Genomic DNA, 16,142 nt, shown 5'->3' on the forward strand with positions numbered 1-16,142 from the left:
ATGCAAACGCACATTTGGAGCTTCATTTTAGACTAAAGTGCTGTGGACTGATGAAACAAAGATTGAGTTATTTGGTCATAACAAGGGGAGTTATGCATCATGCTGTAGGGCTGTGTGACCAGTGCCGGTACTGGAAAACTGGTTAAAGTTGAGAGTCGCATGGATTCCACTCAATCTTGAGAATAATGTTGAGGAATCAGTCACAAAGTTGAAGTTATGCCGGGGCTGGATATCTCAACAAGACAACGACCCAAAACACTGCTCAAAATCTACTCAAGGAACAAGTAAATTCAGATATGTTCTGGAATGGCCATCACAGTCCCCAGACCTGAATATATTAAACATCTGTGGTGTGATTTGAAGCGGGCTGTACATGCTCTGCAACCATTAAACCTAACTGAACTGGAGATGTTTTGTAAGGAGGAATGGTCCAAAATACATTCATTCAGAATCCAGACACTCATTACAGGCTACAGGAAGCGTCTAGAGGCTGTTATTTTTGCTAAAAGAGGCTGTACTAAATATTGATGTGATTTTTCTGTTGGGGTTCCAAAATGTATGCACCTGTCTATTTTCGTTTTGATACATAGCATGTTGCACATTTTCTGTTAATCCAATAAACCTCATTTCACTACTAAAACATTACTGTGTCCTTCAGTTATTTTAAGATCAAAATAAAATCGAAACACCCAAATATTTATAAATGAAAATCATGGAAATTCCCAGGGGTGCCCAAACTTTTGCATATGACTGTAACAGCACTTCATTTTAGCACTTCATCTGCAAAGCATGCTAGGAAAATGTGCAAATTCACATGTGAAATGTGTGTTATTTTGGGAACACTTTTGTGTGAATCATATGTGAATTCCCATGTAAAACACATGTGATCACATGTGAAAAAATTCACCAAATGATGCACATCTGATCACATGGGTTTCCTAAACTCACCTAAGGGATTATTAGGAACACCTGTTCAATTTCTCATTAATGCAATGGTGTAATGGTGTGGGGGATGTTTTTCTTGGCACACTTTAGGTCCCTTACTGCCAATTGGGCATTGTTTAAATGCCACAGCCTACCTGAGCATTGTTTCTGACCATGTCTATCCCTTTATGACCACCATGGACCCATCCTCTAATGGCTACTTCCAGCAGGTTAATGCACCATATCACAAAGCTGGAATCATTTCAAATTGGTTTCTTGAACATAACAATGAGTTCACTGTACTAAAATGGCCCCCACAGTCACCAGATCTCAACCTAATAGAGCATCTTTGAGATGTGGTGGAACGGGAGCTTCATGCCCTGGATGTGCATCCCAAAAATCTCCATCAACTGCAAGATGCTATCCTATCAATATGGACCAACATTTCTAAAGAATGCTTTCAGCCCCTTGTTGAATCAATGCAACGTAGAATTAAGGCTGTTCTGAAGGAGAAAGGGGATCAAGAACAGTATTAGTATGGTGTTCCTAATAATCCTTTAGGTGAGTGTATGTGTTTTACATGGGAATTCACATGGGATTCACACAAAAATGTTCCAAAAACACATCACATGTGAAATTCAAACATATTTAAATGGTTTGCATGCAATGAAAGTAGATTGTGACAAAATAGTATTATATGAACAGCTCATATTCATGTGATAAATGATGCGAGCAGCTTCAAGTTATTTTTGACCACTTTATGTTGTTTGCATCTTTGCCTCTTTTTGTCGCCAAGTATCTAGCAAGCTCTTGGAATAAATTTACAACTGAGGCAGAAAAACGAGATTTTAAGCAGAAGCTCGGCACCCTTTAGTCAAACAGACTTTGAAACTCTGTCATCTGTCAAACAGTCAGCTCCCAAACAAACCTCGCCTCTCCCTAATTGCATCAAGCTTAAGGGAGGAAATGGGAGATATTTTGCCCCCATCATATTATTACCTTTCACTCAAAGTACTTATCATTTTATTCTAAGGCCCTGAGCTTCAGCTCAATGAAAGGCAGCGTTCTCTCAGATTAGACAGATGAGTGTATATTGAAGGTGATTGAAGGTGTCTGAGCCACTGCCAGAAATGCACTTCCAGGAAAATATGTCACTTTGCTCAAGCAGTGTCTTTGAGGCTTGAGATGTCTGTGGTGCCACACACAGCTCAGCAAACCATGACTTTTTACTGAGGGCTATTATGCGCATCCTTAAGCCTGTTAGCATGTGGAGGTTATGGATGCTGTCGTCATAGGCGTTAAATTGTTTGTGTACGGTGGAGCTGGAGAAATGGCTATTCTGGGAAATGTTTTTGTCTGAAGGTTTGCTTAGACTGAAGGTGTCAAAAACTGTTTTTTTTTAATACTTAAATGTTAATTCAAGACCACAAAACTGGAAATGTTTTTCCAACTCATACCAAATAACAGAAATAATATCCTTTAGTTACAGGCTTAGGCTTATTTCTGCTATACCCATGGTAACAGGTGCATAAACAATCCAGCTGTCGTACTGCATCCTAAGGGTTGTATAGGAAAGCTTGCCACCCATAAAATGGGTCAGCTTCTTTTTTCCCAAAAGACTGGAAGATATTATAGCAGAAACTGTGTGTTAATGATGAAAAACTCTTTATTGCCATGCTTTTAAATGTAATGTTAGCACATACACTTGGCGAATCAGTGTATTGTGACGCAGTGTCTTTTGGGTTGCATGCACCTCTGCCATTGAACGGTTGGTTGAATGTTGCTATGATGTTAGTTAGATTACAAAACTAATTACAAGTGATAAGATGGAGTCGCAATGGCTCAACCATCACATTGACACCATGGAAGCTTGTCTCACCATGTTCTCACCATCTTCCAGTATCTCCAGAGACTCCAACTTCTGTTCCTCCAACCACTGCAGATCTTAGTGAGTATGCCGACTGAGTGCTGTGTTGTTTGAACACTTCGATTCGCCTGCTAGACATTTGTACGCCTCACATATTCTAGTCTCGATGAAGTCAACAGTGTTGGTGCTCACAGTAGACAGAGAACACACATCTGTGGTAGATGAGACCGATTTAGTGAGGGCTTTGGAAGTGAGACGGACCTATGACGGGTGGGCCGTGCTCACCTGCCTCAAGCCTCTGTAGAGAACCATCACTAACATCAGCTTGTAGATTCGCTCACTTGTCTAACATGTCACTGCATGGTAGACATACTATATACAGCAATATGAAATGACCCGACACCGCTTATAGTTATGTTGTTTGGAATAAACTCTAGATGTGTGAGGTTGTTTCATGCCCTTGAATATGCAAAACTTTGATTCTTAATATTGTGAAACAGCATGGAGTGCTGTTGTCATAGTGTGCACTGTGATATATTAATGAGATGTGTTGCATACTTGAATGTGAAAACTAATGACACTGTCCTCACAACATTAAGCAAAATGGTAATATTAACATTCTCTGGGGTGGCCCGTTTCTATGAAATCCCTCAAAGATGTAAGCAAGTAGTCATTTAGCAGATGCTTTTATCAGAAGCGACATGCAGTCCTGGAGCAGCCTGGGTTGTTTGGCATGCTTAAAGACACAATGTTTATTGCTCATGTGACGCTTCTCGCTGGGTTTAAACCCACAGACCTTTGGCCATCAGCCTATTATGCCACACTATACACCAGTTTACAGAAATGTTTAGTACAATGAAGTGTTTAATATGGCCAATGAGCCACTGCTTTTGGTTAAAAATAGATCTGGTTCCTGTGAATACAGTCTGGGACAATAGTATATTTAGCTGCATTAGCGTGCTAACAAACACATTTAGAAAAGCTTTTGGGTAAAGATAACCAGTCAGTCAGTGGCTGTAGGCGGGGTTTTTGTTTGTGTGATATCACATTAACAAGAGAATCAAAACAGCATGTCTATTGAGACTGCTCTGGTTTAATGGGAAATAAAAAAGGTGTGGCTGAGTTTTTTTCATTATGGTGGTTGTGTTCACACACTGCCAACACACATGTACACTCACCTAAAGGATTGTTAGGAACACCTGTTCAATTTGTCATTAATGCAATGGTGTAATGGTGTGGGGGATGTTTTCTTGGCACACTTTAGGCCCCTTGGTGGCATCCAGTTGCCCAATGGGGCATTGTTTAAATGCCACGGCCTACCTGAGCATTGTTTCTGACCATGTCCATCTCTTTATGACCACCATGTACCCATCCTCTGATGGCTACTTCAAGCTGAATAATGCACCATGTCACAAAGCTCGAATCATTTCAAATTGGTTTCTTGAACATGATAATGAGTTCACTTTACTAAAATGGCCCACACAGTTACCAGATCTCAACCCAATAGAGCATCTTTGGGATGTGGTGGAACGGGAGCTTCGTGCCCTGGATGTGCATCCCACAAATCTTCATCAACTGCAAGATGCTATCCTATCAATATGGACCAACATTTCTAAAGAATGCTTTCAGCACCTTGTTGAATCAATGCCACGTAGAATTAAGGCAGTTCTGAAGGCGAAAGGGGGTCAAACACAGTATTAGTATGGTGTTCCTAATAATCCTTTAGGTGGGTGTATGTCCAAACACCTTGTAAAAGTGGATTTTGCATAGTAGGTACCCTTTAATGTTTACTGGTCTGCTTCTGTACAAGAAATTTTTGAATGTGCTTTCCAATTAGATCCCAAACTTGATAAGCGTTAGACGTAAAATAGAGTTCCATTGACAGCATGGATTATACGTAAATGGACCACAAATTGGTAGGACCTGAAAAAGGTTTTACTGAAGGATTGTTTCTTTTGAGAGACAGCAATTCTTATTCTGCCAAAGATATGACAGGGTCTTTATCTAAGAAGTAGGCATTGTTTGACTATTGTCTGCTTAGTTGACATTGAATGGCAGTTATAAAATTTGCAATACTAAAACTTCCTTGGACATCAAAGAAGTTACACGTTTTTATGGTTGAATGAGTAGTTAATGTACTCTCAAAAAACAGGTAAAAAACATCACTGGGATGGTATCCTTTCAAAAAGTACACCATTATACCTAAAGAGTGTATACAGTATTAGTTCTTCTAAGGTACATATTAGTACCAAATGTATATGTATCTGTACATAAATTGTTCATACATGTACTGTAGTACTAGGGCCTTTTTAAAGGGTACCATCCCAGTGACAGCTTTGTACCTCCTTTTTTGAGAGTGTAGATAAGCAAACAAAAGATTTTGTTATACTGATTCATACTGTATAAATCAGCTTTAAGACTTAAGGCTTTCTAAATTGTTTGACAGCTACAGTTTGTAGTGTTTACTTATACATATTCTGTACCAGCAGATACTAGTTTTCACTTAATAACTTTAGTCTAGAGTGGTGTAGTCTAGACTAAATGGTAGGAATGTTCTTGGAGCAGATCGTACAATGACACACATACCAAAAAATGCTACTAAAAATACTTTTATTGCATTTTGGGGTCCACTATATAGATAGATTGCAGATCAAAGAGTAAGTGGGATTCCAAACACTGATAGATCACCATGAAATTTCTATGCCAGCTATTGTAATTGCACTGAACAATGTACATGCAGTGTACTTGACGCTAGTATTTGACCTCAATATAGATAGACACAACCCTTATTCAATCCCTGGGATGGAGGATCCACATTATCCTCATCCACATCTCTCAGCTGCACACCTGGACTCATACTGTAAATGTTTTCTCAGGCTAAAAGTCCTGATCTAGGATCAGTTTTTGTCTTCTATATCTTGATAGGAAAAATCAGATGATCCTAGATCAGCAAGTAATGGTATAGTCTGGAAAGGTTATCCAGTCTTTACCTTAATGCTTCACATACACCCATTCTGTAGTGTTTAGCTCCCATGATTCATATTATACTGTATTGTGCAGGTTAATCTGAACCGTCAACTCCACAGAGTTTCCTCTGCCTTCGGTCGGCCTGTTGTACTGTATTTAAGCTGTTTTAACAGCGCAGTTAAGGCCATGCAATCTGCTCAAGGATATGTAATTGAGTATAATGTAATAGAGCGGTTTTTGAATCAATTTTATTAAAAGTACCACTCCCAGTCAGAGGAAATACTGTTCTCTGTGAATTGGATTCATAAAGCAATTTGGACCATAATCTCGCTCTGCATACTGTAGTTGATGAGCTTCGATATCTGGCAGGTTTTTTTAATACTTTCATTTGTATTCGCACTACGATTCCTAAAACCGCTGTCCTGGAATTGCTTTATGGATCTGGGTATTTCTATTTTGTTCTGTACACGCTATCTAATGTTACAGAGAAGTATTTGTTTATAATTTGTGTTTCTTTTTGTTGTTTGTGTACTTTTTGGTCTTAACACGTTACATTCTCTTGTTCCATGTTTGTTTAATTTTTTCCATGTTTTGTATTTTCCATGTGACCCACCCCCCCTTCCACTTTCCTTTCAACCAATCATGTTACGTGCGTATCATGTGACTGTGTCATGTGACTCTTGCATGGTGCTGATGATGTCGTCTTCGCTGGTGAACAGAAGGTAATTTTTGTTGATTTATGTTGGCCAGATTCCCATTAAAAGCGAAATACAGCAGGGTAGTGAGGTCAGGCCAGAGTTATCGTCAACTCAATACCATCAGTTTGATTATGAGCTATTTCATTTAATTTATCAGATCCCCCACTTTATTTGACTTTTAGACACCCTCAGACATTCTGCGTGAATAGAAATCCCAAAGCTTTGGCTCCCACAGAAGCACATGCTGTTAAGTGATCTGCATGTTGAGTTTATTTATTGATTTTCAATTTATTAAACTCGGCTGACTCTCTCCAGAAAACATTTTCCCTTCCACCTTCAGCTCTCGTCTAATAAATGAAATAGATTTTTTGAAAGGAAAAAGTTACCTTTAGAGTTTGACTGATGATCAAAACGTAAACCTTATATGAGAAGTAAGAAGCTTTTTGAAATATTTTATCCTGTCTCAACTTAAGGGATAGTTTACCCAACAATTAACCTTCCGTCATCATTTACTAAATGTTCTAAACCTGTATGAGTTTCTTTTTTGTTGTTGTTGTTGAACACAAAAGACGATATTTTAATTGTTGATGGTAAGAACCTGACAGTATCCATTGACTTCCATAAAATTTGTTTTTACCATCCCACTACTGTGTGGCTACCATCATTTATAATATCTTTGTGTTAAACAGAATAAAGAACCTCACAGAGGTTTTAAGGGGGCACTCCACTTTTTTTGAAAATGTGCTCATTTTTTAGCTCTCCGGGTCTGGTGCTACCACTTTTAGCATAGCTTAGCACAATCCATTGAATGTGATTAGACCATTAGCATCGCGCTAAAAAATAACCAATGAGTTTCGATATTTTTCCTATTTAAAACTTGACTCTTCTGTAGATACATCGTGTACATACAACTATACTCAAACTGGCGTAATAATAAGTGACTTTGTTGATGTAACATGGCTACAGGAGGCGTAGTGATATTACGCACTGCCCGAAAATAATCCCCATTGTTACTTTCAATGGCAAGGGACTATTTTTGGGCAGTGCGTAATATCACTATGCCTGCTGCAGCCATGTTACATCAGCAAAGTACTTGATTATTATGCCAGAATAAGAGTATAGTCCTAACCATGTATGCCTAGAAAATCGCAACTATTACTTATCTGTCAACCTTAGTACACGATGTAACTACAGAAGAGTCAAGTTTTAAATTAGAAAAATATTAAAACTCTTTAGTTATTTTTTTGCCCAATGCTAATGGTAGGGTGACCATATGTGCCATTCTTTCCGGACGCGTCCTGGCCAGGATTTCGGTGGGTCTTCCGGAAGTCGTATTTGTTGACCGCATACGCCATTCAGTTAAAAACATAAGACATGCAATCGTAGTTTCATTCTTACCTCAAAATGTAATGGTTGCCTTTCTGTAATAATAATAATAATAATCCTTTATGACGTATGCGGTCGACAAATATGACTTCTGGAAGACGCACCTGAAATCCTGGCCAGGATGCGTCCGGGAAGAATGGCACCTATGGTCACCCTAGCTTATGGTCTAATCAGATTCAATAGATTGTGCTTAGCTATGCTAAAATTGCTAGCGCCAGACCCGGAGATCGGCTGAATGGATTTCAAAATGGTAAGAATCAAATGTTTAACTCTAAGGGGCCAATCACACCAAAAGCGTTTATGGCAGTTGCAGGCGCCTTTTTTTGAATGATATTCTATGGACATGGAGCGTTTGCACGCTGTTTATGCGCACAGCGCCTTGCGGTTTTTGCCGCCAGCCACAGCACGTGCCTTTGAAGGAACGCTGAGAGCGGAGAAGCGCCCGACGTTATTCGCGTCTTATCATTGTCCAATCAAATGAGAGGAGAGGCGGGCCTTACGTTGTGGTGAAGGAAGTTTACAGTTGCTTTGAAGAACCGGACTCCACTCGCTCACTCTCTTCTGCGTGTTTGTGCACCTCTCACCCTCAAACAAGGTCAGAGCAAGCGTCCTCTTTTTAAAGTTTGTGCTAATATGACAGTTAACAGCAAAAGAGCGCTCATGCTTCAATATTTGATTGACAAAACAGCTGACTCGGTGGTTGCTTAGCAATATAAAAAGCCGCTTCGCACTGCTCTTTTTTTAAGCGCATTTTAAGCGCATTTGGTGTGATTAGCCCCTAAGGGAGCTGGAAAATGAGCATATTTGCAAAAAAAGTGGAGTGTACCTTTAAACAACATTTGCGTCACTAAATAAAGATTATAGGCTGATTTCTACAAAAACACTGTAACCACAGGAGCTATCACAACAATGCTGTTTCTTTGACCAGCCTGACACAACAACATTTTTCAACCAATGCACTTTGGGGTGGGACTGTCCTGTCCACATTGGCATGAGTGACACAGAACATACGCTTTATTTTTAGAGATGAATAACAATTTTAAGTTTTGATATCTTTACTAAAATGTATTATCATTTATTTAAAAGTATGGTGCAAAAGTCTTAGGACACCATGCCAGAATTAAATTTGTTGTTTTTGAAATGTTATAGTGATCACATATAATTGTTTCTCAGTCTCTTCCTGTATCTAGAAAATACTAAAAACTGTATATAAATGTAAAAACTCAAGTTTTTAGGGTTAACTCCTCTTCCACTTGAGCAATAGCAGGAAACTGCAGGATCTCTTAAACCTAAATAAAATTAAATCCTAATTTATAATTTTAAAGAAATGAGTCTTTTTACTTCATTCTGCTCAAAAACGCCAATATGTGTTTAGTGCCAAGAGAGGTCACACTAAACACCAACGATGCCTAAAGAAGACATTTAGTCCTGAAATTTTATTTTATTTTATTTTATTTTTGTATCGTAATAAAATAGATTGAAAAATGGACATTAAAACTTCTAAAACAACAAGTCTGGTGGTGGTGGCGGCCTAAGACTTTTGCACAGTACTGTATATAAAGTGCATATCATAAATTTGGTATAAATTATAAAGTTGCATTATAATATGCATCCCACATCGACGAACAACATTACTAAAATTATATTACTGCATGAACGCATTCACAAACACACACACACTTCTGAGCTCTCTGTCTCTTAACCCAGTGTCTACACACACTTTTCGTGCATGTACTAATGGTCTGTTTTTGTCTCATGAATACTGTATACCCACCCACTGTCAATGTTTGCTGTTGGTACATGGCAATGCAAAGAGAACCTGGACAGCCTTACTTGTATTCAGAAGAAATTTCTCTGCTTTGTCTTTCCCGAATGTATTTTTCACACAACACTGTGTTTGGGATGAGATGATGTTTCTATAACTTCACTTACTAAAGCTATCAAGTAAAAATGGTATCAGTGATCAAATTGCACCTACTTGAATCTGCTTCCTGCATGGTAGCGCATGTATTCTTTTTCCTCTTTCTCTTTGTAACCCTAATGTATCCCTGTTTTGTCTTCTTAGCTTCTGGAAATCCCTCACCTAACTGGAATTAATGATCATGAGCGCATCTCAGATAACTTGTTTAACTGCCATCACTGTGCACTGTTTGTCTTTTAAATTAACTTGTTTTCATTTCAATTGCAGCATCTGATTATAAATTTTAATCAATTATCAATTCATCATCAAGGAAACACCTCGGGCCTCTGTTTCATGCATGCACATACGTCACTAACAGCACTGTAGTCTGAAAACCTCTTAAAAGCCTCTATATTCAATTCACTTTAATAAACCAACACTGCAAAAAGGGTTTAGTCAGAACCATGTTTACGTCTGGATCTAAAATATCACATTTCATTGTTCTGGGTTCAATACAAGTTTAGCTCCATTAGCATTTGTTGCATAATGTTCATTAGCAATGAAAATCATGTTCGTCCTTCAGTAATGCACTTGCATGAAAGCAAACAGATGAGCATTAAGGGACATTTTAAGTCATAAAGTTATTTACTGTTTGTTATTTGTGCCGTAAAATTGACTAAACTATCATCAACCACTGTTTTGATGGGTGAACTTTGATTATGAGTTTGCTCCATGTAAATTGTGCTTAAAGGATTAGTCCATTTTCTTTAAAAAAAAATCCAGATATTTACTCACTACCATGTCGTCCAAAATGTTGATGTCTTTCTTTGTTCAGTCGAGAAGAAATTATGTTTTTTGAGGAAAACATTCCAGGATTTTTCTCATTTTAATGGACTTTAATGGACCCCAACATGTAACAGTTCTCAAACAATGCATAAGGTTCTTATCTAGCGAAACGATTGTCATTTTTGACAAGGAAAATTAAAAATATGCACTTTTAAACCACGGCTTCTCTTCTTCCTCTGGCTGTGTGACGCACCAGCGCGACCTCACGTAATTGCGTAATGCCGTGGAAAGTTTATGTGTTACATATATAAAACGCACATTTGCGGACCATTTTAAACAATAAACTGACACAAAGACAAATTATTGTTTCGACATACAACAATGTCAGAACGGTCCTCTTTCTCCACACTTGTAAACATTGGGGCATAGTTTCGCATACGTCATCCGTGACCTCTTGACGTGATGACGTATTACGTGAGGTAATACATAAAACATAAATTCTTCTCGATTGAACAAAGAAAGACATCAACAATTTGGATGACATGGTGGTGAGTGAATTATCTGGATTTTTTTTGAGAAAAATTTATTAACCCTTTAATGTAGTTACATCATGTTGTTGTTGTTCAGAAGTTACACAGGGATCTTGGAAAAACTGAATATAACTTTACAAGTTCAGTAAGCATTTCTATTACACTATTTTCACATTAACACATATAATGTGTAATAAGGTATTGCAATGTTCACTGCTTGCTCTTCTCTTGTAAATGCCTTACTGTATAACAATATTGTTTTGTGTAGTAAAAGCTGTCACAAATACTATCGCTTTGTATTGATCCCAGAACATTTCTTTAAATCTCTCTGGGTTAAACCTTTAGAGAACCTGGCCTAAACTTAAAATTCATCCCATTTGTCATGTTTTGTATACTGTATGTGGCGGTATTTACACAATGTCATATTAATTCCTAATAGGGTCTCATGTCAAGTAGCTCTTTATAAAGATTTATGAGAGCAGAGTATAGTGCTTTTCCCAGGTTTCTTTAGTTACATAGGTAGATAGCTAACATCCCTAAACAACCTCCCACACGCATATATTTCCTCACCACTTGGCCCGATGATAATATTACATGCATTGGCGAAAAATTTCCAATCAAAGCATGGAGGATAATTAAGGGAGCGCTGTCATTAAATAGTGGGCAAGTCGAGGTAACAAGCTTCCCTTGAGACTGCATTACATTACTGCTCTCTCTCCATCATTGCCACCAAACCAGGTCCAGCTCTCATTACAGCCCTCCGCATGCCCCGGCATATCAGCTCGTCTTATACGAGAGCCAAGCACTTTCATTAATGTGCCACATTTGAAAGGACGGGAGGTAGAAGTCATCATTATGTTGCCAATGAGACGTCTCGACATCGGCCAAAAAATGAGAAAATTGGAATTCGATGTTTTCTAAGTGACTCAACCGAAGTATTGCATTTCACCCTTTGATCATTAATTTTATGCTTTGTTTTTGTGCACGGTCTTGCACAAGCTTGCCGATAAACTATTTAATGGTCTTTTAAATTCCCCCTGCCAGGTCAACACTGTAAATTAATTATCGTCTAAAATTAACTAGGCATTTAATGAGCTAACCCGTTTCTATACTATTTATTTGAAAATAAAGACTACCTTGAAGGTCATAAATCAATCATTTAAAGGACAATATTTTGATAAATGTTTTGTCTTGTTTTCTGGTAAAAAATATTACTAAAACAAAATAACACTTGAGAAGCAAAATAAGACTTTTTTTCTGAGAATTGTTAAATTAAGCTGTTTTCCCCCCGAAGATATTTTCCCTCCAAACAAGTTACATGTTTTTCTTCTCCAATAAATGTATCTTTAAGGATGTTTAGATGTGTTTACTTGAAAACGAGACAAAATAGTGAGGATAAACATACTAAAATACAGGTTGTAGTGTTGGTGATACTCACCTGTAATATTCTACGGTTAGAGCACATTTTGAATCTAAGCCAGTCGGTGCCGGTGTCCCTAACAGCATTTTTCTGACCATTTTCTCCACAGGGGAACCTAATCCTCCCAAACTCGAGGCTAAACCACAATCCACGGGCAATGAGATAAAGGTTCACTGGATCAAACAGGACGATGGGGGCTCTCCTATCAAACACTATCTTGTGCGCTACAAAGCTGTGAGTATGATGGGACATGAGGTAACATGCTTTTAACCCACTCTGACAGCTGAATTATTTATACCGCCATTGTGAAAATAACATGTTTTGGAGAGATACCTGTAGCGTAACGCAGTGTTTGCCGAGTTGTTTTTTACAGCGGAAATGTAAAATTGTTCCAAAATCTCATAACTGTCCTATATATTTCTGTAGTATATACAGTACTGTGCAAAAGTCTTAAGCCACCACCACCAGACTTGTTGTTTTAGAAGTTTTAATGTCCATCCAGATTTATTTTTCAATCTATTTTATTAAGATATAAACAGAAAATACCAGTAAAAATTAAAAATAAAATTTTCAGGACTAAATGTCTTCTTTAGGCATCGTCTGTGTTTAGTGTGACCTTTCTTGGCACTACACACATCTTGAGCGTTTTTGAGCAGAATGAAGTAAAAAGATTAATTTCTTTAAAATTAGAAATTAGGATTTAATTTTATTTAGTTTTAAGAGATTCTGCAGCTGCCTGCTATTGCTCAAGTGAAAGGGGAGTTTAACCTAAAAACTTGACACATCAGTTTACATTTTTATCCAGTTTTTAATACTATACACACATTTCCTGTATTTTCTGGATGTATTCTATTAAAGAAATTATTGTATATGATCACTATAACATTGCAAAAACAACAAATCTTATTGTGGCATGGTGGCCTTGGACTTTTGCACAGTGCTGTATATACATACAGTATTATATGTATTGCATGAATGCACGCTATGTTGCTTTGGCTACAGGCGTCTACCGAATGGATAAATGTATTTGTGACCCAGTCTGTGAAAACCCAACTTAAGTCATTTGCGATTTACTGTTTTCTACATTAAAACATCCTACATATTGTAAAGAACATTCTGTGAAAAATAACCTTGATATTTTTAATATTGACTTCAGGGTTCCCAGGGGTCCTTGAAATTCTTGAAAGTTTGTGAATTTGGGGAGGATTCAAGGCTCTGGGAAGTTTTTGAAAATATACATACATAGATACAGGTCATTGAAAGTGCTTGAATCTATTTTATGCAAGAAGTTTTCTGAAAAAAATCCATATTATTCACTGTGTAGTAGTGTAGGATAATATTATAAAAATTCTAGTTTTTTGAGCACATGTGCTAAACTGTTCGCTTTAAATGCTTATATCTTTTATATGCGAATGTTGATTCATACCAAAATGCTTTTTTGCATAGTTGTGTTTGACACATGAAAACGTCTCGGGTTACGTATGTAACTGTTGTTCCCTGAGAAGGGAACGAGACGCTGCGTCTCCCTTGCCATACTTCCTGCGTCCCTGTAACGCCGTCTTTGGTAATATTTCAGATAGCGATATACTTCCTAGCTCCCCCGTCACCCTGTCTTTGTCATTAAGCCTCACTATTGGTTGAATTTGATATACACATACAGACACACCTACCACTGGAGGCGTCCCCAAAGTGTCACCACAGTGACGCAGTGCGAGTTCCCTCGAAGGGAACTGTAACAATGTATCTTAAAAGCTTACACGATGTAACCTTGCTCTCACTTGAAATGTGTCCCCACATTTAGTCTTTGAATTTGAGGGTATTGGACCTGGAAAGTCCTTGAAAGGTCCTTGAATATGAAGTTAACTAAGGTGTGGGAACCCTGTGACTTGAGTAAATCCATATCAAATATTGAAATCAAACTTTGATGCTTCTATTCTCATAATAAGATTGAGACTTTAGCCTTTAGACTTCACAGACAGGGTCACATATAGGACCAATTACATTATGGATATACAGTGCATAAACATTTTATCATACTGTATATATTTCAAATCAGACTGCAACTTTACAATTCACAGCTTTAAATATAACTTCTTTAGATTTTCTAGATGATTTACAATTTCATGCTTATACATCTGCACATGTTTCTCTGCAGAAGAATCGCCAAGACTGGAAGCAAGAGATGCGTCTGCCCAACGGCAGTGAGTATGTCGTGCTGAGCGGTCTGGAGTGGAACACAGAGTATGAAATTAACGTCGTGGCCGAAAACCAACGGGGACGATCTGAACCCGGAATCCTCTCCTTCAGGACCATGCCAAAGCCCACAGCCATTCCAGGTACATCCCATGCCTGACCCTTTACCCACAGCCACTGCCAACTATAGCAGCCAACAAGCCCGATATCCCCCTCCTCCCGACCCGCCTCACGACCAAACTCGTTAACACCATCCCACTACGGGTCTTGTTGTGGATTACGTGGCCCACCCTTGTGTCTATTCAGGTTGTGGCCTGGCCTCCCTTAGAGAGTGATTTGACACAATCTAAAGTAATAAAAGTAGAAAGGAATGATAGAGCCTCAGAGTCTGCGAAGGTTAAGCCTAGAGACCTGGCTTCAGCTCAGGATCTGGACATGCTCTCGAGAGCTTTGACCCCTCTGGCAACCTTCCTTCCAAGTCTTTCAGCCAGCTATATTGCTTGTCTCAGAGCAACTGCAGATGATATCGCTGGAGATGAGATTTTATATTTGGCACTTGGGAGGCAAAAAGCCACAGCAGGTCCGCTGCCTATCCACCCCTCAACCCCTGATACCTCTAACAAAACCAACGGGCTTGCTTGGATTGCGCTCCATTGGCAGTGCTGTGTTTTTGTTTTCTTGCGAGCTGCATCCCCACTGCTAAAAATTGGGCGTTAGATCATCTCTCAGTCTCTCTCTTATTCTTCCTCGTACTCTCTCTCTCTCTTGAAGTCTTCTCTCTGTGCTTGAGGCTGGACTACGGCTAAGTTCAGGCTCATTGCAGCAGAGAGATTGAATTGGCCCTGACTATCTGCCTCTTCTCAGTAGGGATGCATCTGCTGGTTTTGCATGATGGCACCTCAACAGGATTAATGGTTTAATGCTTAACTGAGGACCTAACAGGCATCTGCCGGTGCATGGCTAAGAGACTTGCTTTTTCTCATCCGCTTAGTGGGAAGCAGCCATATAGCAGTGGGAGCTTTGGATATTGTAGCACTTGTGCAAGGCAGGTTCAGATGGGTAGAAAAGCCTTTCTCGTTCATCCTTTTCTCTCCGTATCTGCGAAACCTCGCCTTAGTACTAACAAATTGCAGTCGACCTCCATGTGTAACCTGTGGATGTGCTTTAAGACAAGAGGCTTTATATTTAGCTTTGCCCCAGCTGGAACAGCTGCGTTTATATAAGATTGTCAAAATGGCTTTTAAATGGCAAAATCTTTCTTGTTTTGTATTTGGACCAGCATGCACGAAACAGGTTAAAATCACTGGCTGGAACCGTATTTATTTATTTATTTATTTATTTTGGAGTGACACACATTTTCCCTACAGTACATGCATAAGAAGGACACTTGTCAGACGTCAACCCTGAACATGCAATGAATGCTAAATCTCAATTTACCGTAATCCAAATCTCCCCAGCTACAGTTGACACG

At 38.7% G+C, this 16,142-nt stretch overlaps 1 protein-coding gene across 7 annotated transcripts in view; it reads left to right on the forward strand.

Annotated features, from left to right (window-relative positions):
* The window catches only part of ncam1a (neural cell adhesion molecule 1a), a 311,353-nt gene that overhangs the window by 269,524 nt on the left and 25,687 nt on the right, over nucleotides 1–16,142 (forward strand). For all 7 annotated transcript variants that reach the window (XM_055180863.2, XM_055180866.2, XM_055180867.2 and 4 more), the window contains 2 exons: nucleotides 12,588–12,712; nucleotides 14,634–14,814. In XM_055180863.2, coding sequence (XP_055036838.2) covers nucleotides 12,588–12,712; nucleotides 14,634–14,814 — 306 coding nt within the window. The remainder of the gene's footprint in view (nucleotides 1–12,587; nucleotides 12,713–14,633; nucleotides 14,815–16,142) is intronic.

Source organism: Misgurnus anguillicaudatus, chromosome 9 (genome assembly GCF_027580225.2).
Source record: "Misgurnus anguillicaudatus chromosome 9, ASM2758022v2, whole genome shotgun sequence".
NCBI lineage: Eukaryota > Metazoa > Chordata > Actinopteri > Cypriniformes > Cobitidae > Misgurnus > Misgurnus anguillicaudatus.